Source organism: Eleutherodactylus coqui, chromosome 4, assembly GCF_035609145.1.
Source record: "Eleutherodactylus coqui strain aEleCoq1 chromosome 4, aEleCoq1.hap1, whole genome shotgun sequence".
Classification (NCBI taxonomy): Eukaryota; Metazoa; Chordata; class Amphibia; order Anura; family Eleutherodactylidae; genus Eleutherodactylus; species Eleutherodactylus coqui.
In genome coordinates, this window is record NC_089840.1 from 69,627,051 (window position 1) to 69,652,366 (window position 25,316).

Here is a 25,316-nt window from a genome sequence, read left to right on the forward strand (position 1 = left end):
GGGCAGAGAGAAGTGGGAGGGAGTTTAGCGGTCACGCTACTAAACTCCCTCCCAACTCCTTTCTCTGGCAGCTAGCATAGGCTCCCATAGGAATCTATGCAGATGCAGCTGCCGCCGGCGTGTAGGCACACCGTCGGGCGCTTTCATGCCACGGAAATATGCCCCTGTGCACTGATGCATTTTAAACCAATGCATCAGAGTGGCAGCATATATCTGCCGGACGTGAAAACCCGGCCGATGTACGCCCGTGTGTATAAGCCCTAAGGAAGCGGTTATTTTGGGGGGATTTTAATCTCCACTTTTCAAGAGCGATACCTTTTTTAATTTTTCCATTGACACGGCCGTATGAGAACGTGTTTTTTATGTAGCAAACTGTAGGTTGGGTACCATTTTTGGGTGCACTTAATGTATTGTAAAACTTTTAGTAATTTTTTTTGGAGGGCAGGAAGAAAAAATACATAATTTTTTTTAACAGTGTTATTCATACAGCATAATTTTTTTTTCTACAGAATGGTACAATTATGACAATAACAATTTTTTTTACGTTTATCACTTTTGCATAATAAAAACCCTTATTTTGGAAATTACTATTTTTTTAGATCGTTGCATTCAAAGTCCCATACTAGTTTTATTTTTCCCAGACAGAGCTCGGTGAGTACTTGTGTGTTGTGTGATAAGTAGAGATGAGCGAGCACCAAAATGCTCGAGTGAATTCATGAATGGGTGTGAGTGAGAGCTGTCTCTGATTGGTGAGGCTGTGACCAATCAGAGGCAGCTCATTCAGCAGGCGGGGATTTTAAATCCCCGGCTGCTGAATACTACTCAGAGCAGTTCAGGAGAACTGCCGGCCAGACGCGGCTCAACTCCGGCTGCAGCGGAAAGGTGAGTATACATTTTTTTTTTTATTTTTACACATTTTAGGATGATTTTCAGGTAAGGGCTTACATTTTTAAGCCCTTCCCGAAAATTCATCCCGCGCTCATCGGAAGCCCATTGCTTTCAATGGAGCCGGCTGTATTGCTGGCTCCATTGAATTCAATGGTCAGTGCTCGTTTAATCGAGACGAGTACCGCGTGGTGCTCGTCTCGAGTAACGAGCATCTCGAGCACCCTAATGCTCGAACGAGCATCAAGCTCGGACGAGTATGCTCGCTCATCTCTAGTGATAAGCTATAGTTTTTATTGGCAGCAGTTTGGGTTAAATACAACTTTTTTAATCACTCTCATTGCTTTTTTGGAGGGCAAAATAAGGAAAAGAAAATAAGAATTCTGTCACTCTTTTTTTTTTTTGTTTTTAAACGATTTTTGTACAGGCCGTTATGGATACAGTACCACCAAATATATGTTGCTTTTTTTAGTTATTTTTTTTTTATTTTAGCGTGGTTTTTTATTTACACTTTGTTTCCATTTTTTATGTCCCTGTAGGGGACTTGAACCAAAAAAGCTCTGATCGTTATGATGATGCATTGCAGTAATTCTGCACTGCACTATCAAATCCGCGTTATTCGAGTTGAGCTTTTCGCAAAATTCGGGAGCTCTACTCGAGTAACGAACCCCATTGACTACAATGGGAAACTCCAGCATTTTTGTATGTGGGACGCCGGGTCTCGGTCTCGGTCGGTCTCTCTCTCTCTCTCTCTCTCTCTTTTTTACATTTTTCTTTTTTTACACTTTTCTTTTCTTTTTTTTAAATACTATTTGAGTCCCTCTGAGGGACTTACAACACTGTGCCTATGATCGCTGTCATAAGGCATGGCAGAGCTACTGCTCTGCCATGCCTTATCGCTTATACAGCGATTATAGGCACAGGCAATACAGGACGCCAGTGTCTGGCGTCCTGTTGCCATGGCGACAGGCCGGGCTCTCGCGATGACATCGCGAGTTCCAGCCGGAGACACGAGGGAGCCGCGCTCCCTCTGTGAACTCTTTCCCTGCCGCGATCTACTTAGATTGCGGCAGGGAAGGGGTTAACAGCGGGCGGCGCATCTCCGATGCCCCCCCGCTGTTACAGCGGGACGCCGGCTGTGACTGACAGCCGACTCCCGCTGCGGGATAGCGCTGGATCTTATGTGATCCCGCGCTATCTCCAGGACGTACCGGTACGCCCTGTTGCGGGAAGTACCAGGCTGCCAGGACGTACCGGTACGCCCTGGAGCGGGAAGGGGTTAAGGACCAGGCTGTTTTGTACCTTAGTTTTATTAAGGGTAAAATGCTTAAAATAAAAGATTTTTTTTAACATTTATAGTTTTTTTTATTTATTTAGTATATTTATGCTAAAATAAAGTATGGGAACGGGTTCCTCTATTTGTTTCAGACATTTTGATATATACTGTAGTATGTATGGTTTTAGTTTACAGGGCGCATATGGCGACGGTTTTGGTTGGCGTCGGATTTGTGTTATTCTCTTTCTTATGTATATATTGTTGTTTTATTCTGTTATTTTGTTTTACTGATGTATGGAATTATGTTTTTTACTATCTATGTCCCCCATGATGTCATATAAGACCTCTGGGGGGGCATTCACTTTTTTTTCATTTGACACTTTCCCACTGCAGCTAGGGCATCCATAGGAGCCCCAGTTACAGGGGAAAACAACTCCTGTAGTGGCATTAGTCACTGGCAGTGCTGGCCAGGGTCAAGTATGACCCTCCAGCTCTACTGTAGCAGGGAACCCCGGCAGTCACATGACCCCCCTCCCCCCGTAGTGGAAGAAACTCCTCCACTTACACTTTCTAGTACACAGTGCTCATTGAGCGCTGTGAAATCGGGGAAGGAAAAGGTAGGAAGGGTTAAATACCCCTCCTGCCTTCTCCTCCGGGTTATCAGCTGTCACTACCAGCTGATAACCCGTTCTGCCCTCTGATTTAATTGCAGAGCAGGAGGCTTAAAGCGCTGCCATAATTTTACTATCAACAGGGTTTTAAGCCTAGGATCAGGCGCTGTATATTTACCGAGCCTGGTCCTTAATGAGTTAAACTTATTTTTATATTTTATTCTTAGTCTCACTAGGGGACTTGAACTTAGAATGAAGATAAGTAGGCAGCATCAGTTAATGCAAAATTCAGCTTGATTTTATTCTTTCATAATCAGATAAAAGTAGCAATGTTTTGACCCACGAATAGGTCTTTGCCAATGTGATGAGCTGTAGGCTTCACTGTTTTACTAGTCAGGCATGCTTAGTGTCTTCAAATTCTGTAAGGAAAACACAATTTGTATTGTCATGAATGTGCGCTTGTCGGTAATCGGCAACAGGGCATTGTGGGAGATGTGTTTTTTGCACTTCCCAGTGTCCATTTTAAACAACCGGGAAGATTGTTACCTTTCATGTGATCCATATAATCTGGTCTAAGGTCAAGATGCTTTTGGTTACTAAAAGGGTTGCACCAGAATATAAGGTTATCCTCAATCCAAAGGACAGGGAATAACCTTATGATCGCTGGGGGTTCACCTGCTAGGACTCGACAATCTCGGTATTTGGAAATCTGAAACTGGCTGGAAAACAGCAGGTCCACAAAAACAGGTACCGAAGTTCAGTTTGATGATTTATAAATGGACATTTGGAATAATGGCAATAAGTGGAAATGTTAGGGGCATTGCGAAAATTTTGCCCAATCTCCAGAATACCTCTTTACGAGGCCGCAATCGGAACTAGCATACATTGCAACAGTTACAGGCATGAGTCAACTGATTCAAACAGCTAACATCTACCAGGTACAGAGCTGAGCCCGCTCCATACTTCATCGACAACTACCTGTTGTACATTTACAATGGATGGTCACTAACACGTTAAACCAAGGCTCCCAAATTCACTCATTTGTTTTTCATTACGTATGCTAGTTCTTCGAGTATTATTTAGCAGTTGAAATGTTTTTCCCACAACTTGAGGGAGATTTTCTGATCTGTTTTTTTAAGAATACACTGGCTCCCAAGGAAAAGCAATTTCCCTACTACTATCCTTGTGTTACTACTTTTATCAGCTAATGAGATGCCACTCCAGATACATACTATGGGATCTAGATGACCGTAGTATAACCTATTGATTACATGAATCACCTCACTCCAAAACCAGCTCACATAAGGACAAAGCCAAAGAAGATGAAGATCACCTGCATTATGAGATCTGCATTAGAAACAGATGAATTCCCTAGCTGGATAAAACGTACTTAATTTCAAGGAGTAGAATGCAGTCTGTGAATTATATAATACTGAGAAATCCTTTGAGCTGTACTAAGGGACATATTCAATACACCTCTAAAGATTGACAGCCATTGTCTGGAATTAATAGGGCCAGCTCTTACCCCCCAATCATCAAGGAATTTAAAAGGAAAATGTCTCAATTTCTGTTTCAAAAGTGGCTTACATAATTTAGCTGTTAACCTCTTTACAAAGGAAGAGTTCATCATCACCTCTATCATACTCTCTATTTCCCAGATCCTCAAATATTCAGACTTTTCTTGCAAAAAGGCTAACACAATTGAAAATAGAAGATAAAGCCACCAGAACTCAGGTCACGTGTCCTTATTAAATCTTGCAGATTGTACATTGAAACTTTTTTCATTATCGGATTTCCAATATTTAAGGGGTTGTTCAATATTTCTTAAAAAAGAAAAAAAAAAGGGTTCTCCACCCTATAAAATAAAAAAAGTATATGGCTCCCCACATCTCCCGAACCTATAGCTTTGGTCTCGCCTGTGACGTAATGTTTACAGGTCGCAGCTGCCTGATTATGTAACTATGTCTTTAAGTACATTAGGTGACTACTCATTCTTGCACGCCTTTCAGATGCTATGAATCCAAGCCCCCCCGCCCCTTTTATAGTATGCTATGTCAACAGAATGAGTCTCTTGTATAGAGGAATATAGAGGTAATAAGGTCCGAAGTGATTGGCTAGCAACTAGAGATGAGCGAGTATACTCGCTAAGGCACATTACTCAAGCGAGTAGTGCCTTAGCCGAGTATCTTGCCGCTCGTCTCTAAAGATTCAGGGGAGATACTCGGCTAAGGCACTACTCGCTCGAGTAATGTGCCTTAGCGAGTATACTCGCTCATCTCTAATAGCAACTAATAAGTCTCTAGAATCCAGACTTTTACATTTTCTCCGGATTGCTGGGACCCCCAGTGATCCTGAGAACAGGGATTCCATTGGTTCCTGCATAAATGAAGCAGTAGTTACACATGTGCACCACCACTTTGGTCATTTTATTGACAGCACTAGAGATTGCTAAATACTGAGATTGTCGAGTCCCAGCAGGTAGACCCCCACGATCATAAGGTTATTCCCTGTCCTTTGGACAACGGATAACCTTATATTCTGGTACAACCCTTTTAATAACAAAAAGTATCTTAACTAGAGATGAGCGAACGTGCTCGTTTAAAGCAACTACTCGAATGAGTATCGCTTTTTTTTGAGTAACTGCCTAATTGGGCGAAAAGATTCGGGGGCGCTGGGGGTGAGCGGGGGGTGGGGGGGGTATAGCAGGGGAGGGAGAGAGAGTGCTCCCCCGTTCCCCCCTGCTACCCTCCCTCCCGCTCACCCCCGGCGCCTCCAAATCTTTTCACCTCTCTAATCTTAACCTTAGACATCCCATGAAAGGTAACAGCCTTATTAAATGGGGTCACAGGGAAAATTCCTAGTGCCGAAATCTGGTAAATGTATTTTAGTAAATCTATTCCATGGTAATGGAGAAAGCCCACAATCACTGGATATCTCCATGACAAAACGAGATGCCTCAACTGAGTTGAAAAGAAATAGCTATAAACATCAGAGACCACTACACCTCCCTGATTGGAAGGGGAAAGGGAAGAGGAAGAGCAGAAGGAGGAGGAGGGAGGGGAGAAGGAAAATGAGGAGGAACGGTGCAGCGCTAGGGTCCTAAGTTCAAATCTCACCAAGGACAACATCTGCATGGAGTTTGTATGTTCTCCCTGTGTTTATATAGGTTTCCTTGCACATTCCAAAAACTAATAGGTGAATAATGGATTGTAGGGACAAAAAAAATATGACATGCTGTGTAATATGTATGTGCTATATAAATAAAGGTGATTATTATGGAAAACAGGGAGAACATACAAACACCATTCAGATGTTGTCAGACCTCATGAAATTAGAGAACTAGATCAGTTGCAGTACTAACTCCTCTCTGTAGCAGTCATCAATAATACACACATGGGCAAAGGGATGTCAGAGCTAACGTAAGCAAAATTTCCCTTTAAGGGCTCAGTCACACGGGCGCGTCAGCACCCGTACACCGGTGCCGATGCGCCCGTGTGACTGACAGTTAGAAGATGGCCGTCTCTCTCCAGCGCTGATCATAGAACACATGACCGGCAATGGAGCCGGTCACATGTTCTTCCTCCCTGCGCTGCAGAGAGACGGCCGTCTTCAGGTACGTCCGTCTGCTGGCTGCAGTAACACGGGCGCCGATGCGCCCGTGTGACTGAGGCCTAATGCTGTAAGAACAGTACTAAAAAGCATTTCTGATCATTACACATCATGATAACATAATTAGCATAGAGGCATACTCATTTTAAAACTTGTCATCGTGTCTTTTCCCTCACCCACAGAATATCGATTTCCGGCAGGTTTCAGAAAATGAATTTTACAATCCTGACCCATTGGTATAGGACTCCTTGCCTCCTTCATTGTATTTTACTGTCAGTTTCCGAGCTCTGTTGGAGGTGTACTAAAAAAAACGCACTATGACCCACATTTGGTGGAGTTGCCTGCACTGGGGACCAAGTGGGAAGAGATAATTTCCCTTTATAACAAGTTATGTCTAACTTCTATTTGCAAAAACGCAGAACTAGCCTTGCTCTCCGTTATGCAGCTTCCAATGGCCTTCTGCAACACTTTTTTACTGGTCATATCCCATTATTTTGGAGATCTATCTTGGTACCAACAAGATTGCAATGGGTGGACTCCCTTCATGCCATTATGAGAATGGAGGACCTCACTGCCTCATGGCATAATACGTTCAAAGCTTTTACCACTGTTTGGTCTCCTTGGATCTGGTTTAGAGACTTTTGCTTATTGAGTGGCAACAGGTAACCTCTAGTTTCATATTAATGTTTTATACATGGATTTCAGCTCTTAAATGGACGAAGTCAAGACTATTTTTTCCTTCCCTTCTCTCCCTATCTCCCTTCCATTCATCACCCCCTCCTTTGCTCCTTCTTTCTCCTTCCTATTTTATCAAATTGTCTATGTCTTTGGGTCTTATGGTTTTGTTTTAATGCCTGGCCATTGTTATTTTTTGTTATGTTCCATATTTAAGCCATAAAATAGGGGATGTAGATCGGCGCACAAGGTATACCGGTGTGATGTTCAATGCACAACTGTCTTTATGACTCATTTGTATTATGCTCTTTACTTTGTGGTGAAACATATGTGCCTACTTTTGAACCATTTTAACTAGGTTGCCTATATAAGTACAGAACAGCTACTAGATAAAACATCCCCTAGGGAAAAAAAATCTCAGAACTGCAATGTATGTTGTATATAGATACAGGTCAAACTCCACCAAAGTAAAATCAGAGAAGGATAGTGTGATCTAATCACTAAATTCTGCAGCAGTGTGCTGGATAATGTTAAGGTCTAACTGTAGATGTACAACATCAGGCACTAGTATAACATTCAATTTTATTATCTTGCTGTATAGCTGGCACAAACTGGAAGATATAATTGCCCATATGGGTGAGACAAGTTCTCTTAGTGCCCAAGGCAGGGTTTTTAGAATGGCCTTTCTTGGTTTTAAGCTAGCCAAACATATTCGGCATGAGTCATCCAAATCCACTCTAGGTTTTTAGAAGAAAATAAGTATTAGATCATTGGTTGATCCTTCTAAAAACCTACAGTGCGTTCGAAACAGAAGCTGGCAGGGAAGTAGCATAGTGCATAGTGGATTTTAACATGCCAGATCCTACAGGAGATACATTTCTGCCAAACTGGTCAGGTTGCAGTTTATTCCCCCTCTACATTTAAATAAACATGCAGACTCTGCTGCACAAAGCGTGCATTTTTATGGAGTCAGGAGAGATAGCTGCCGGCCAAAAGAGTGTTCGGCCAACAGCTGTCTCCTGTGTATGAAAAACAATATGTATGGCCAGCTGTAATCTCAAAGCTTCATGCCTCATTTCTACTTAAGTGCGTTATTCGGGGAAGCAAACATTTTTGAGAGCAGTCAGAGTGCTGTAAAAACAGGAAAAAAAAGACATGCTCACCTTCCCAGATCCCCCTGCCATTCCTGTTCTGTCAGTGCCAGATGACAGCTGTGGTAGGGGATCCAACTGCCGGCATCCTGAAATTGTTTTTTTTCAGGGAAGGGCTTTAAATATAAGCTCTTCCCTGAAAAACAAGAAGAAATGATGGAAAAAAAGAATACTCACCTTTCTTCAGCTGCCGGGGCTCAGCCGCGTCCAGCCAGCTCTTCTCCCTGCACTGCTCTCAGTAGTATTCAGCTGGCAGGGATTTAAAAATCACTGCCTGCTGAATGGACTCCCTCTGATTGGCTGAGCACTGTGACAATCAGAAGCAGCTATCAGCTATTGAATGACATCTGAGAGCTGCCTCTGATTGGTCCCTGCATTCAGCCAATCAGAGGGAGCACTCACCCAGCTTACACTAAAATTATTGTTTTTCAGAGAAGGGCTTATGTTTAAAGCCCTTCCCTGAAAACCAATGACGGGGAGCCGGCGGCAGGATCCTCTACCGCAGCTGCAGGGAATTCTTTTTACCAGCAGCAGGGAATTCTTTTTACTAGCGGCGATGAAGGAAACATCTGCCGCATGCGGCAGATGTGTTCTTCATCCCTGTGGGGGTCACGGCAGCGGCGGAGAGGTAAGTTTATTTATATTTTTACACTAAAATTATTGTTTTTCAGGGAAGGGCTTATATGTAAAGCACTTCCTGGAAAGCAATTGAGGGGTGCTGGCAGACCATTGTTTTCAATGGAGCTGTCGGCAGCAGCCGCAGCTCCATTGAAAGCAATGCAGAGCATGAGTCACCTTGAAAAATGCTCGAGTCTCCTATTGACTTCAATGGGGTTCGTTACTCAAAACGATCTCTCGAGCATTACAAAAAGCTTGGCTTGAGTAACGAGCACCCGAGCATTTTGGTGCTCGCTCATCTCTAATAGGCACATAAGATAGGTTTTTTAACACAAATATTTCCTACATCTTTATTAATATAAATTAATCTGAAGTAAAGCTGTAGCAAACTTCTCTTTACAATCCATGCACGAGAAAGTCAAATCAATGCCAGCTCTGATCTAGCAAAGACTTCGGCCATAATTTATGCCAGTTTATGCTGTAAATTCTAGTAAATATGTTGGGCCGTAAATGTCATTCCCTCCTGGCTAAGCCGGTCTACTTTTGGAAAAGGGGTGAGCATGTCATAAAAAAAAAAATTAAAAATTAACATTTTTTGTGCAAAAAAAGTGTACAGTAAATATTTCAACTTTTTTCCACTGGCGCAAGTACCTTGATAAATTCCCTCCAATATTTTTGTTGCTCCTACTGCACCTGAAGTCATCAATGTGACACTAGCCAGCCACCTTCACCCCTACCCCTTGTCCCAGCCCTGGCTACCCATAAAAGAATAAAAAGAACTCTATCCAACTCGATCTATAAAGGTATCCTTATGTATAACTATATTACAGTGTCAAGATTAAAAACATAACATTTCTATAATACAGCTTACTTAAGTGTCTACCTAAGGCTCTAGCCACACCTTTCCTTGATACACAAAAACATTGCACAGCTTGTTATACCATTTTTCCGATAAAATGACAGAAACTAAGGAAACCCGACAGACACTATCATAGTCAATGGGGGCTGTCGGGTGGCGTTTCTGTCTGTTATGTCATGGATCTATATCCCTGACTTGTATTCTGTTTTCTGTGTCTTTAACAGAACTAAAAAATTGAATGTCTGGCACAGATGTGTACCGAGTCTAAAACATGTAAAAGGCTTGATGCTAGAGGCCTCATCAGTTGCTATCCAATCACGTCTGGCCTTATTTACCATCTATATTCTTGGATATCAGAGTTGATGCAGTATACTGTAAGAAAATGTCTACATTAATTTGAGGATTTTTTGTGATTCAAAGCATCTGAAAGGCAATCAAGAACGTGTAGTCCATATTATGTACCTTAAAATACATAGTTAGTGGGTAGAGATGAGCGAGCACGCTCGGTAAGGGCAGTTACTCAAGCGAGCCTCGCTCATCTCGAGTAACTGCCTTCTCCTCCGAGCGTGCACGCGGGGGTGGCAGGGGTGAGCGGCGGGCAGCAGGGAGTATCGGGGGGGGGGGGGGGAGAGAGAGATCTCTCTCACTCTCCTCCCCACCCCCCTCCACTCTCCCCTACCCCCCGCTATCCCTCCGAGCACGCTCAGAGGAGAAGGCAGTTACTCGAGATGAGCGAGGCTCACTCGAGTAACTGCCCTTACCGAGCGTGCTCGCTCATCTCTATTAGTGGGTCACAAGGAGACCATAATCCACTAAGCTTAATCTTTTATACTTGCAAACACTGGTTGATCTAAACAAAAGCAAAGACCAGTCTTTAAATGGAAGAAACCCAATCTATCAAAGTGGAGAAAATTCCTTCCTGATCCAATAGATCACCAGATCAACATATTCCCCCTGCAACACATATATTTTGAGAGTACAGTAATGTAAGAAGGGGTTTTGTATTTTGAGGACTTATGTTTATTCAACCAATGGTTAAGCAGACATTTACTACAAAACCTTCTAGTAAATTTAAGACACCTCTAAGTAGGTAATCCATATGGTATAAGGTCCATAAACTAGCCATCTGAAGGATAATCCAGGAAAATGTTCTCATGATAAGGAAAAGCCCTTCCTTAAATTGTCTCTAAACCCGACATAACTCAAGATATGGCGTGAGATATTAAACAAACATGAAAAAAAAGCATAAGTGCAGCAGATGCTTCAATGTATGCTACCAATTAATCGTACTTCATTATAGACTCCCTTGTCAAACAAAAAAAGTATATATTTAACGTTTTGCTTTTTTTATTTTTACTGGGTGGCACAAGATTATATTGTATTGGTATCAAGACAAAAATGTATAACAACTCCATTCAAGAAAAAGGTAAGGGTGGATACATCTGTATAAAGGAAAAGTCCCCCGATGCAAACACTAAGTCGTAACTGGCTCCTAGAGTTTGCCATTGCCTTCCCCAGTTATCTTTAACCCCCAGCAAGCTTGGTACTCATTTTACCGACCTTGGAAGGATGGAAGGCTGAGTCAACCTTGAGCCGGCTACCTGAACTACGCAGGGATTAAACCCACAACCTTCAGGTCGTGAGCAAGAGCTTAGAACTGCATACTGCTTCCTTAACACTCTGCGCCACACGAGGCCCCTAAACATCTGTATAGCATAGGGTAATATTCATCATAACCTTAAAGAGGTTATCTCAAAACCTAAAGTTATCCCCTATCCTCAGGGATAACCTCCTAATCGATGGGGGTCTCTCAGCAATCTAGAGAACTGGGGTCCTATGTCCTACCTCCTCTTCACTGTTGGCTTACTACACCCCCCATGGTGAAGAGAAGACTGAATGAGGCGGTGGTCTTCCATGTGCGTAGTGGCTCTATTCACTTTCAGTGGGACTGCCGGAGGTAGCTGATTATAAGCGCTTGTCAATTTCCGTCAGCCACATTGAAATTAAAGGAGCGACAGCCGTGTATGCTCAGCCATCACTCCTTTCAGTCTGTAGTCATTGAGAAGTGACGAGAAGAGGGGGGCATGAAACACTCATTCTCAGAATTGGTAGGAGTCTCAGCAAAACCCCCACTGATCTTAAAGTTATCCCCTCTCCAGTGATTATTGGGATAATCCCTTTAACAGTATAATTGTACGACTAACAGTTGTCAATCAGCTCTTACAGTATTAAATGCTCCTTCTAGGATCTATTTGGGTAACATCTAGACTTCATTCTATCATAAATCTAGGACATCTCATAGTGTATAAGAACAAGCCCCTATGTATGTGTAAGGTTCACCAGCCCATAGTTCGGGCAGCATGAACCCTTTAAAGCAATTGGCTGGTTTAGAACACTCCACCATTTTCTGCCAGGTTCCCCCACAGATCACAGGGGGCTCTAGCAGTGAGTCAAGTTTTGTCACCCTTCAAACAAAACGGAATTGTTAAAAGAGGACAACAGCTTTAACATAATTACTAGTGCAGCACCTATAGCAGCATATATAAGAAGGGGATGAACAGCATAAAGCAGTCATCCCACCATGACCTGAAACATTTTCCCAGAAGGTAGAGCCATTTGTAGTAATAGAAGTCCCCTGTATCTGGAATGAAAAAGTGTCCTCAAAAATGAAAATTATGTGTCCAACATTTAACCCTTTGCAATCCAATTTTGGTTTCAGGGTTTCCTATGGGGCTTTCTCTTTCTGTCATTATACAATGGTGCCGTCTTCTGGCTAGAGCCAGTACTGCGGTATGGGACATGCTGGAGAGGCACCCGACAACAGAGCAGCAAGTAATATACAGTAATAATACCCTGCGGGACGGCTTCCGACATGGGAGCTGTACAGCCTTCAATCAGAATGTCTTCAGACTTCAGACAGTGGATTGGAAAGGGTTAATGATTTCGTTATAGATGGAATTTACATAAACAGTCAAACATTGCAAATAATTACATTAAATGACCAAACCTGTATAATTGTGCATTCTTATTTGGGACTGCATTCAAGAAACTGCAGGCCCATAAACTAATATCTCTCAGCACCCCCTGCTTGTTCACTGTCTGCACAATGCTTGGCAGAATTTTCAGTGTAGGTCTGGGCTAGAATATAGGCTATAAACCCAAATAAGATATGTAATTCAATGACTATTGAATGCTACTCAGTATGGCACATACAGTATGTAGATAATATATGTATAATGAGAAGATATACCTTCCCCAAGAAGTGTTTTCTGTACGCCCGAGCCGAACCTTTATATTCTAGTTTATATCCATAAGTGCTGGGGCTCATGGGTTCCTCCTCTTCATCACATATACTGCTGTCTGAAGATGTCGGAGTGCTTATATTTTCGGGATCTTCTATCCAATAACCCCCAAACTGAGGCAGGATAATCAGTGGATAAGTGGTGTCTTTCTCCAGGATCTACAATATAGGACAAACCAACAATACTTACTGTACACTCTCTATAGAAGTACCGAAAACTACTGAACATACTGTCCCATAGTGCATAGTTAATGAACACTCTGTGTCCGCGTGAAGTCCAGTAGAGTAGCATCTCATAGAGGAACAGAGGCTCAACATTATTAAGGACCAAGTGTTGTATATTTACAGCTCTTGTCCTTATCAGGTTAAATCAATATGCTACGGTATCCTACCCAGTGGTACGCCAGCCTGGGTTGCCCTAGAACTTACCCGCAACCCCCTGTCCCTGCCTACTTGCCTCCACTCCTGGCTAACCCCAGGCAGGCAACTGGGTGGCGGTCCGTACACTCACTAGGGACCGAGAGGGGACACTGGCGTACCAAGATGAAACAAGGTAGAATACCAACAGGATGGGCAGACAATACAACCAACAGAAAAATACAAGCAGACCAAGGCGGATGGGAGAACCAGGCAGACATGACAGAACAAGCAGACAGTGCTGGAGACCAACAGAGGCAGGATGCTAGCACGCTGAAGGAAACCCAATAACTGGCAGTGAATGCAGGTCACTGCCAACCTTAAAAAGACAAGAGACACTCACTCCCACAGCACCAATTTAAAAGGTTCTAATGCACGGGGCGGACTACAGGTGCGCGCGCACGACGCCACCCGGACCCGCGAGCACCACGCAACAACAGCACCACGCCGACCAGCCTTCCGCGCCCCCGGCAGCCGGACAACAAGCCAGAGGAACGAGCCCGACCACGGGACCCAGCGCCACGCTGCCCCAGGAGGACCCACAGACGCCGCAAGGTAACACAATGGCTTTTTAGATCGAACACTTTATGAGATAAAGTATAGCAGGATCTCTATCAGTTAGAAGAAAGGTAAGAGTCCTAGAAAATTATACATTTCAATTTTTAACCCCTTTGCATAATTACTGGTTGTAAAAAAGTGTGGTAGTCGAGGGGCAGCAGAGGGTTATTATATGCCACAGTTTATTATAGATTCATTCTAAATTCCCAGAAAACCCCTGTAAGTATTTTCCTCTATTCAAGCAACTCCGAGAAGAGTTGCCTCTTTTTTTGCAAACCATTTTAAGGTACACACACACACATATCTATATATATAAAATTGAATGTATGTCTGTCTGCGTGCGTGCGTGCGTGTGTGCGTGCGTGCGTGTTTGTCCTTTATGCGCTACTACACCATTCATCCGATCGCCATGAAACTTTGGGAAGTTGTTGAGTACACTCCTGGGAAGATTATAGGCATAGTACAAATATCCTACGATAAATGGCGCGCGAGCTTCGTCGAAAGTTACGCCCCCCCCCCCCCACGTAGATCGAATAAGTAAGCCACCTGCTATTGTGATGTCATCACTGATGTCATCAACATCGGACGCCCTTGAACATGCCCCAACATGTTCTATAAAGCTGCATTGTGATGTCATTAAGGCTCTATTATGACACGTACAGCTTGGAACCACTAGAGCACGCCAGCCAATTACCATTGGAGTTGGAAGTGGGTAAACAAGTACTAGGATATCTTCCTAAGAAGCCACAGCAGCCGGATAAATTGTATGTTCCACCCAACGGCTATTTTATTCAGCCCGCAAGGGGGAAGCAGCGGCCTACAAAATCTAATTCTCTCATTTCCTGATGTCATAGATAGATAGATAGATAGACTGTATGCAATAACCCTGATAGATAGATAGATAGATAGATAGATAGACTGTATGCAATGACACGTACAGCTTGAAACCATAAATACTAGAGCACGCCAGCCATTTACAGTCAGTCTCCATTGAAGTTGGAAGTGGGCAAACATGTACTAGGCCAGTGATGGCGAACCTTTTAGGGACCAAGTGCCCAAACTACAACCCAAAACCCACTTATGTATCGCAAAGTGCCAACACGTCAGGGGGCGGGGCTTATCACAACGTATGATTTTACCCCCGTCGTTCTAAAAAGGACAAGGCTGTTTCAGAATAGACCGGGTGCAGATTCTGACTGCTTTTTGGACGCGGAAATACTGCAGAATGTGCTCAGCGGAGATTTCTGTGGAAAATTCTGCAGCATTTCCGCATCTAAAAAGCAGTCAAAATCTGCACCCGGTCTATTCTGAAAGAGCCCTGCCCATTTCTGCCACATGTACACATACCCCAGCGGTAATAGTGACACCTTCACCCCAGCGATAATAGTGACATCCCACAGCAGTAATAATAGTGACACTCCCCCCATTAGTAATAAGAGTGACATACCCCAGCGGTAAACCTCAGTGGTCGCTGCTGCCGTCATCTAGATATATAAAAACGTAGTATGTATGTATGTCTGTCTTCGCAGCAACGCGCGAACATGCCCCAACATGTTCTCATAAGCTGCATTGTGATGTCATTAAGGCTCTATTATGACACGTACAGCTTGGAACCACTAGAGCACGCCAGCCAATTACCATTGGAGTTGGAAGTGGGTAAACAAGTACTAGGATATCTTCCTAAGAAGCCACAGCAGCCGGATAAATTGGATGTTCCACCCAACGGCTATTTTATTCAGCCCGCAAGGGGGAAGCAGCGGCCTACAAAATCTCATTCAGGTAGGTAGGTTCAGTTCTTGGAGGTTGGGGAATGCTTATGGGCAAGGCCTTATGTCTCATCCCAACTCGATTATTCAATTCTAAGCGCAAAAGAATTAGCGTCCAAATTTTATGTACGGAATTTAATTCTCTCATTTCCCAATGTCATAGAAACTTGAAATTTGGCTCGAGCATTGATTATGTCATAAATGGGAAAAGCTAATGGGTCCCAACTCGATTATTCAATTCAAAGCGCCAAAGAATTAGCGTTCAAATTTTACGTACGGAATCGAATTCTCTCATTTCCTGATGTCATAGATAGATAGACTGTATGCAATAACCCAGATAGATAGATAGATAGATAGATAGATAGACTGTATGCAATAACCCTGATAGATAGATAGATAGATAGATAGATAGATAGATAGATAGATAGATAGATAGATAGATAGATAGATAGATAGACTGTATGCAATAACCCTGATAGATAGATAGATAGATAGATAGATAGATAGATAGACTGTATGCAATGACACGTACAGCTTGAAACCATAACTACTAGAGCACGCCAGCCATTTACAGTCAGTCTCCATTGGAGTTGGAAATGGGCAAACATGTACTAGGCTATCTTCCCAAGAAGCCACAGCAGCCGGATAAATTGGATGTTCCACACAACGGCTATTTTATTCAGCCTGCAAGGGGGAAGCAGCGGCCTACAAAACCTCAGTGGTCGCTGCTGCCGTCATCTAGATATATAAAAACGAATGTATGTATGTATGTCTGTCTTCGCAGCAACGCGCGACGGGTACGCTAGTATATATATATATTTATTTTTTTAATTTTTTTCTCTAAATTATTTCTTTTTCTTTGGTGGTAGGGGAACAAATAATTCAAAAATTCTATGCAAGAACTTTATGCCAATTTATAATATTTTCCAAAGGTAACCTATAAAGAAGGAAATAATATAATATATGTATGTCCAAATGAGGACATTGGTAAACAATAACATGAAATGATCAGTAAGGGCTCCCACCCACTGGCGATATTTTCTTTCTTGCGCTGCGAGAGCACGAGAAAAATCTCGCATCGCAGCGCAAGAAAGAGGCCGGTATAGAATCGGCATATCACAAATGGTTTCAATGGGGCTAGCGACAGCAGCACTAGCCCCATTGAAAGCATAGGGAGAATGCCGCGAACTTCTGCCACAACTGTGACAGCTGTGACAGCTGTGGCAGGAGTTTCCTTCATCCCCATGGGGCTATGTGTGATTGGCTGAGCCCTCAGCCAATCTGCACAGCCCTTTCAGGAGGCGGGGATTTTTAAATCCCTGACTGCTGAAAGAGCTCAGTATCAGTGCCAGGGAGCTAGCAGGAGGATGCGGCTGAGAGCAGGAGAGGTGAGTATAATTTTTTACATTTTTTTTCACACTTATTGATGATTATTGGGGAAGGGCTTATATTTCAAGCCCTTCCCCGATAATCATTCCACAGGGCTTGCCAAAGCAGTGCTTTCAATGGGATCGGCAGCTGTGGCAGAGGATTCCTTCATCCCCTGTGACACCTGTGGCAGAAGTCCCCGGCATTCTCCATGTCTTTTCAATGGGGCTAGCGCTGCTGCTGCTGGCCCCATTGAAAAGACTAGCGATATGTCGTTGTGATGCCGATATCCCCGGCGTCATGCCGATTTTTTTCTCGCACTGCGATGCGAGACTTTAACTTTAAAATCGCATCGCAGTGGAGAAAATATCGCCAGTGGGTGGGAGCCCTAAATAACATTTCAGGGCCAAAAATATATCCAAAGACCAGTCTTTAATACAGACTACACTAGTTAAGTTGGAAAACTAGAAGTATTCAGCTTTCCGTGTTTTACATGATGCACAAGAACTCTTTTTCCTATTATTTTACTTGTGGTAGACCAGAAACGTGGACTATTCCAGTTAATAGAAGAATACAGTATAGTGATGTGTGAAGGGTTACCTCTTCAATGCTGGGATACGGTATGTAGTCATCCTGGAAAGAGAAGAAGGATACTTTTACTAATTCATATCAACACTTCACATTCATGTTGCTAGATAGAGTTTAGTATTTTCTGAATAGGTGGACACTACAGAGAATGAACCCTTTCACTGGTCTCCGGCCTACATCAAGCCATTCAAACAAGAAGAAAGACAGTCTTACTATAACATATTGATGTTTCACCATTAACAGGGTCAGGAACGCTATCTTTTCTCCTTGGGGAGAGCACCAAGAAGGTGAGTGAGCGAGGAGATATATAAGGCCATTTATGCTCCTCTGGGTAATATGCAAATAAGGGAGATGGAACAATACCTTTGCAGCACCACCTATTGGAAGGCAGCATTTCCGCAAGTCAATCTTAGACTCTTTATACAAGGAATGCCGCTTTCCACTAGGTGGCGCTGAAAAGGTATTGTTCCATCACCATTAACAGGGTTCACGCTTCACTGTTTTTGCCTTATGTTTTTCAGAATCTGATGACAAATTGTCTTAGTTCCATGTGGCTTTTCAATCTGTCACCCACTGACTTCAATCATGATAAAAAGCAAATGAAAGATGATGGAAATTGATAGACCTACAGAAATGAATGGCATTCATTGATGCATTCATCTTTAGTATTAAATTTTTTAGTTAAAGGGCCACTCCAGTGATTTTTTTCCATTCATGATGTAGCTAACCCCCACCTTCATCAGTGTATAGAAGTGAGCTAGTGTTACCTTGGTTAAGTATTTCTTTCTGTCTGAAACTCCTGGCCTCTTTCCCCTCATTTCCGACCAGCTCAAACCAACTTGAATAAATGGCCAAGTGCTGCCTGTGATTGGCTGAGTGCTGTGACCAATCACAGGCAGCACTCAACTCTCATTCAATGAATGGCTGAGTGCTGCCTGTGATTGGCTGAGCGCTCAGCCAATCAGATAAAGCCCTTTCAGCAGGCGTGGATTTTAAATCCCCGCTTGCTGAAACAGATTCAGAGCAATGCAGGGAGAAGATGCGGCTGGATGTACCTGAGCCCGGGAGCTGCGGAGAGGTGAGTATATATATTTTTTATTTTTAACACATTCTAGGGATGATTGTGCACACATAAACACGCTCATCTGGATCCACCCTAAAGGGGTTGTCTAGCTCTAAAAGATTGATGACCTATCCTCAGACTAAGTTATCATTTAGCTGATCGGTGGGGTTCAGCAGCTTTCTCATTGAAATGAGTGGAGTGGCAGCGCAGATAATCAGCTGCTGTTCCATTCATTTAGAAGCCTTCGGGACCCCTGCTCTTGTCATTGGTGGGGATCCCCATAATTGGACCCCACCAATCAGAATGTTATCCCCTACTTTGTAATTATGTCTTGGCAGAACTCCTTTAAGGCTTTCCTGAATCTTACAGTGATTGTCATGGTCCGCAAAGAACTTGCAATACATTATTGCTATTTCTAGGCATACAGAGCAGCATATGATATAAGACATGATGTAGGGGCACATTTATGGCTTCTATTAAACTATTTACCTACGAACCTAGGAAGTATCGTGTTGCGGTTCAATAATACATGACTCTTCATCATCCTTTATATGCCTTAGTGATGTGAGCAGCAGAGAAAAGAATATCCCGCTGAGTACAATCTCGCTTACATTATGAATGCAGGAAGCATGTTGTAAAACAAAGTTGAGCTTTTATTAAGCCAGATGGTGAAGCAAACTATTCACAATCCCAACAAGTTGATTTTGAAAGTAAATCAATAAAAGAAAACGGGGAATTCAGACAATTTGCTAAAGAACGTGCGCTATCATTAATAGACAACCCCTTTAACCCTGACCAACCCACAAACTCTATTTACTGGAATGCAGCCCTAATCTTGCAAGGAATCTCCACCATGCTTCACTGTTGTCTGCAGACACTTATTTAAGAACCTCTTTGCAGCCCTTCGGTGAACAAACTGCCTTCAGTTACAGCCAAATATTTCTAAATTTTGACTCATCAGTCCAGAGCACCTGCTGCCATTTTTCTGCCCCCCAATTCCGTCCCGTTTGAAAGGTCCCTTAAATTCTTACAAAAATACTAGACCAAAAACTGATTCCCATATAAACTTCAGCGTTCTTCCAAAAAATGCTGAGTGTGAAAACCCCTAAAAGGGGGCCAAGAAGTTAAAAGGGTAGACTACAGAATTTTCAAAAAGAGCAATTTTATCACAGACCCTATGACACAAATCCTGAGAGTTTTGTTTGTTTTTTTTCCAAATCACTCTAAATACATTTTTACATCCAGTCTTGTTATAAGGTCAAAATTGTGCCGCAACTTGACCCATTTATCTCACTTTGTCCAAAAGCGATTCATATATTCAGTGTTGACTTAGAGCATACAGTCGGGATAAGTTTTCAGGGACTGCAGATGTTTCTGAATATTGAAAGGATAATTTATATTCCTTAAATAGATATTTAAAGCCAACATGAATCCATTTGTGTAATGATGGGATGAGGTGGCTGGATTCTAAACGGCTCTTTGAGAAGTATGATGAACTGAGATGTAAGTGCCTGATACAGTGGATATAATGAAGATGAGGATTTATTGCCTTCATGCTGCTCATGCCTGGTAATGTCTTGCCTGCTTACTCCTACCCTGAGGATTCTACGAAAACAACATTCGCTGCTGACGATTGAGAAGAACAGTGAAATTGCCCAAGGGGGAATATTTAATAACTGTATTACCAGCCTTTCAAAAGAAAATTTAGGATTTTATTATGATCAGGCTCCAGCGCAGAGACCACAAAAGAGTCTCATTGGTTCACTGTTTTGCCTGTGCTCACGGTGAAGAACAGCAAATGCAGGGAGGCATAGAGTATGTCTTTTTTTATTGTGACTATATCTTAAACAAGTCATGACTACAGGGTATATGTTATCCATTATGCTGTATCATTCACTGGTAAATGACAGCATGACCTGCTGAGCAGAGGCAGCCGGGTCACCGCATAGCAATGCAAAGGTTTGGCAAATGGCAAAATGAAACAAGTCCAAAAACATAAAACCGAAGCCTTGGGAAAATGAGGACTTTAAGGATGCAGATGGCCTTGTTTGGGTGTCTGTTCGGTTTTCTCGGTAGGCACTGTACAATATATGAACTTGCAACAGGGTTTGTACTAAATGGTCTGAGTAATCACAGTTGTCAAATACCTAGACTGCCTGTAAGGGCTAGTAAGAGAAGTCATAATCAGCTCGCCATGACCTTTATACGAGGACAAAGTCCTGTGTCGGAAATGGTCCTTTTCCGCAGCCACCTGTTAGGGCGCTACAAGGTTTGCAGGTAATTGCCAGCAAGACACGGCAGACATTTTGGAGAGTGCCTCCTCCATCGAATGGAGACGGAATTGCTCATAAATTTAACAGATCGGAGGCCGTCACTCTGGGCTCCCAGAGAATGAACTCCAAACCTCCTCCTTCTTTTTGGAACAAACTCCGCCATCTCAGGTGCCTGCCAACACCTCTGCGACAGCTACCAAGGCAAACGAGCATCCTCGTCATCAGAAGACGTCTCCAACATCACCTACTCTCTCCTAAAGCCAGAAAGTACCCAAAACACTGCTGGATAGCAACTCGCGGCACATGTTGAACATCGATAAGTCATTACAGCGGCTGGGTCAATGATGACGTCTTGCTAGCGGGATTTTATGCAAGCGCAAAAGCACAACTATTGTGAACTAAGAAAAGGAGAAAAGTATAAGCCGTTACACTCAGAAAATAAATGTGTTCACTGTGTAAATATGGAATTTGTGATGCGCTCGTGTGCAGGAGCCCTAAATTATACATTACCTTCCTTCCAGATCCACCCTAGTGTTGAGTTGGATGCACGTCATCTTTTTCACTGCATTTTCACTGTTTTGATGGATTTTGGGGGATATAAAAGGTGTTGTAAATTAGGAGTCTAAGGAACAGAATAGGCCGCATAGGAAGCTAGGGTAATTTCACACTAAAATTCACAGGCTACCTATGGGCTTTAATGCTGAACTGAAAATAGATTACAATCTGCCTGCAATTCCACATCAAAATCTGAAATAAGACCTGTGGATTTTGGTCTGGAATTTCGCAGCAGATTTGGTTGCGTCCTGTGGTGTAATTCAGTCTAGTGTGAAAAGTTCTTAAGGAGAAATTTAGAATTCACTAAATATAAAGTGTTTTTGTTTTTTGAGGGGTAATTGGGGTTTGTATAATTTTTTTCATAATGCAGCGTACACTTCCCTATTTTTTGCAATAAGACATACAGTACAGGGTGCCATGTACATTCCTGACTTGGGTTCATGCTGCCTGTGGTTCCCTTTAAGAGTGCATTCCCACATTGAAAAAACATAAAATCAGTAGATAAGCACAAACCAGGTACTTCCGATCACACCTGCAACCCGGATAACCAAGTACATAGATTGGTAAAAAAAAGTTAGAACTGTTTTATTTTACTTTTCTCCCATTTAGGATCCAATCCTAGTTTTGTCTAAAGAATACATTCAACATTGCACCAAAAAAGTTGGTTTCACAAGAGCAATAATAGATCCCTATGATACTTTTACTTTTTGCTCGAGTCATGAGATCTGCAGTTGGGCCAAGATTTGCATCAGTAATATGGGTACAAAAATGCACCAGTATTATATTTGTCTGCAGTTAGTCTTTATCAATGCACAGACAAAGTGCTTTAGGCCGGTTTTGACACTGGCAACAAAATTGCGTGATTTTCTCGCGATGTGACAGTGCTACAAATCACATGTATGTGAAGCCCATGCTTTCCTACGGGTTCTTTTACATTAGTGAGGTTTTGTAGGCTGCTACATTGCGACAAAAAAAAATCAGGGGTTGCTGAATATTGCCGCAAGTTGCGAGGTTTTGTAGCCCACGTTTCCCTATGCAGACTAACTTCCTGTTGCATTGCACGAAAACACAGTTTTCGTGCGGTGCGTTGCAACTTTTACAGTAGGAAGTCCTACTGTAAAAGTCCTAAAATAAGCCCAAATTGCATTAAGAAAAATAAAAAGAATACATCACATAAGAGGCGCTGTCAGGTCTGCCGCACGTCTCCTTTGCATCTCCGGCAGACTTGCTTGTAGTTTTCAGCAAGCGCTTCCTGATTTGGAGGTTCAATATCCCCACCTCCAGGAAGCGCTGGCTGTGATTGGTTCTCGAGCGCCGCAGCTCAGCCAATCAGAGCCAGGGCTCAATGAACCAATCACAGACATTGCACTGAATAGCTGTGATTGGTTTATCGAACGCTGCAGCGATTAGCTAAGCTGTAGCACTCAAGAACCAGTCACAGCCAGCGCTTCCTGGAGGTGGGAGTTTTGAACCTCCAAACCAGGAAGCACTTGCTGAACTACAGATGCAGAGGAGAAGCACGGCGGAGCTTACAGCGCCACTTAAGTGATGTATTCTTTTTTTTTAATGCAGCCAGGGCTTATTTTCAGGGTAGGGCTTATGTTTCAACCCCCCCACCCCCACCCCCCCCTGAAAATCCCGGCAAAAGAGTGCCACAAAAGCACGATATCCCCAAAAGAAAACACGGCACTATCACACCAAACACAGATGCGATATCGCTGTGATGAAAGAGGCCTCAAAGACAATTTCACCTCGGCTAGTGCGCTAGATTCTAGGTTAGTTTTCTTCTATAAACATGCTACTTGCACATAACACCATCAGAGGTCATGGAGGGAAAATTAACAGGGAAATTTCTGTTTCAGAAGATTAAAGTCACAGTTGAATACATAATATGGATACCAGTAAACAAGAGGGTTATATTTTTGATCATAAGCCGCCTACCTTATTTTTTTGGCTGCTTTTCTGTTCTTCCAGTTTGGGGGTCTATAAGATAGTAAAAAGAAAATAGAATATTACTGTTTCATTGGCAAAGCCTAGAAATAAGAATACACAGAGTTGTCGAGATAATCCTTAGGCTGCATTCACAGCAGTTTTGGTTCAGACTTTTTGATGCAGTTTTCGAATACAAAACCAGAAGTAGATCTGAAAAAGAAGTTGTATCCGTCCTTTATTCTTTCTCTCCTTTTATGTTCCTCACCTGGTTTGGGCTTTAAGATCCCCATAAAAAACCTGAACAAAAACTGCAGCTGTGAACACACCTTAGTAGTATACAGGTGCAATCAAAAAAATCATACAAGAACAATCTAAATAGCTCAACACAATAGTATAATAACAAGTGGGGTTTCTTCAAACTCAACACAAAAGGACTACTGTGGTCTCAGAATTATTCATCCCTTGAATAAAATCCCTCCTATGAGCACACATTTATAAATCAGGTGTCGTCTCAAGCACACCTGATGTAACTCATCAAAAGCTTCATTAGTTACACCAAGTGTGCTTGAGATAAAACATATCAAGTACCTGGAGTAATGCTTTGTTGACTGTGTGCGCTTCATTGCATTTTAGAAATATTGCTAAGTCAAGAGAGTAGTCCAAAAGGTTAAAGTGGTTTTCCAGGCAGTGCCAGCTGTCAGTGTCGGGATACGCTGGGGTCAGAGTGGAGGTCATTGCTCCAACCCTTGTGTAGTGGCCAGAGCTTGTAATTGCAGGTTCAGCTCTCATTGATTTGATGATTTTAAGAGAAGAGATCATTGCCTTGCACAAACAAGAAAAAGAATACAAAAAGATAGCAAAAGCCCTGAATGTTCCTAGAGATCGGGCTAATGCCCACGGCCGGATTTCTGGTTTTATGCGGTGGAAATCCACGGCATTGTCCAGCAGCCATTAGGATCTATTGAACCTAATAGCTGAATGCTCACGCCGCAAAACTCCACCGCAGAGTTCCGCTGCGTGAAAGAAAACACGGTATGCTCTATTTGCCGCGGGAATACACGTGGCCGGATTACACTGGAAGTCAATGGAAGCCGGCCATCACGCTACACTTCCGCTGTAGCACAGCGGAAATATTGCGTGAATCCGTGTCCCCACCCACCGCCGGCCATTTCATCGACCACAGCCGGAGCATCATGCGTGCCGGCCCAGTAGGCAGAATTCACGCAGCGGTTCCCGAGGTGTGTGTGGGGAGAGGGGGTTGGGGGGTGCCGTGGCAAACTCTGCTGCGATATTTCGCTGGCGGAGTCCATCACGGCCGTAGGCATGAGGCCATACCGTTGGAAGCATAGTTCACAAGTTCAAAGCTAAAGCAACAGTGGCTACACTACCTGATACCAGCTGTCACCAGATTCCTGAGTAGGCAAATGGTCAAAAACTATTGAGCAGCTGCAAAAAAACGGCCTCAAGATTTGGTGGCAGCGGGCACTGAGGTGTCTACTTGCACAGTAAAATGTGATTGTTCTCAGCAAGAGAAATCAAGTAATCTTTTAAATATGATACCTTCTCTCTTGCTGAGGACAATCACATTTTGCTCTACTGGCTAACATGGTACTAAACTGTTTTCATCTTGTTCAGTAAGGTGAAGGTATTAGTGTATCTTGACGCCACCAGGAATTCCTGGTAGAGTTAATATTGACAGGGGGTGACGCCCCCTGTCCCTGATTGGCTGAACAGTGTCTTCAGCGCTAGTTCCTGCAAGGGCACTAAACATGAATCACGAAGCCATGCAGCTGGCGACACTGCAGCCTCGC

The 25,316-nt window shown here is 43.0% G+C and overlaps 1 protein-coding gene across 1 annotated transcript in view; it reads right to left on the reverse strand.

The window, feature by feature from the left end:
- RAP1GAP2 (RAP1 GTPase activating protein 2) overlaps window positions 1–25,316 on the reverse strand; it is a 188,584-nt gene that overhangs the window by 94,737 nt on the left and 68,531 nt on the right. The window contains exons 3-5 of the mRNA XM_066599625.1: window positions 23,515–23,556; window positions 17,695–17,727; window positions 12,935–13,144 (exon numbers count right to left, since the gene is read on the reverse strand). Of these exons, the coding sequence (XP_066455722.1) occupies window positions 12,935–13,144; window positions 17,695–17,727; window positions 23,515–23,556 (285 nt within the window). The remainder of the gene's footprint in view (window positions 1–12,934; window positions 13,145–17,694; window positions 17,728–23,514; window positions 23,557–25,316) is intronic.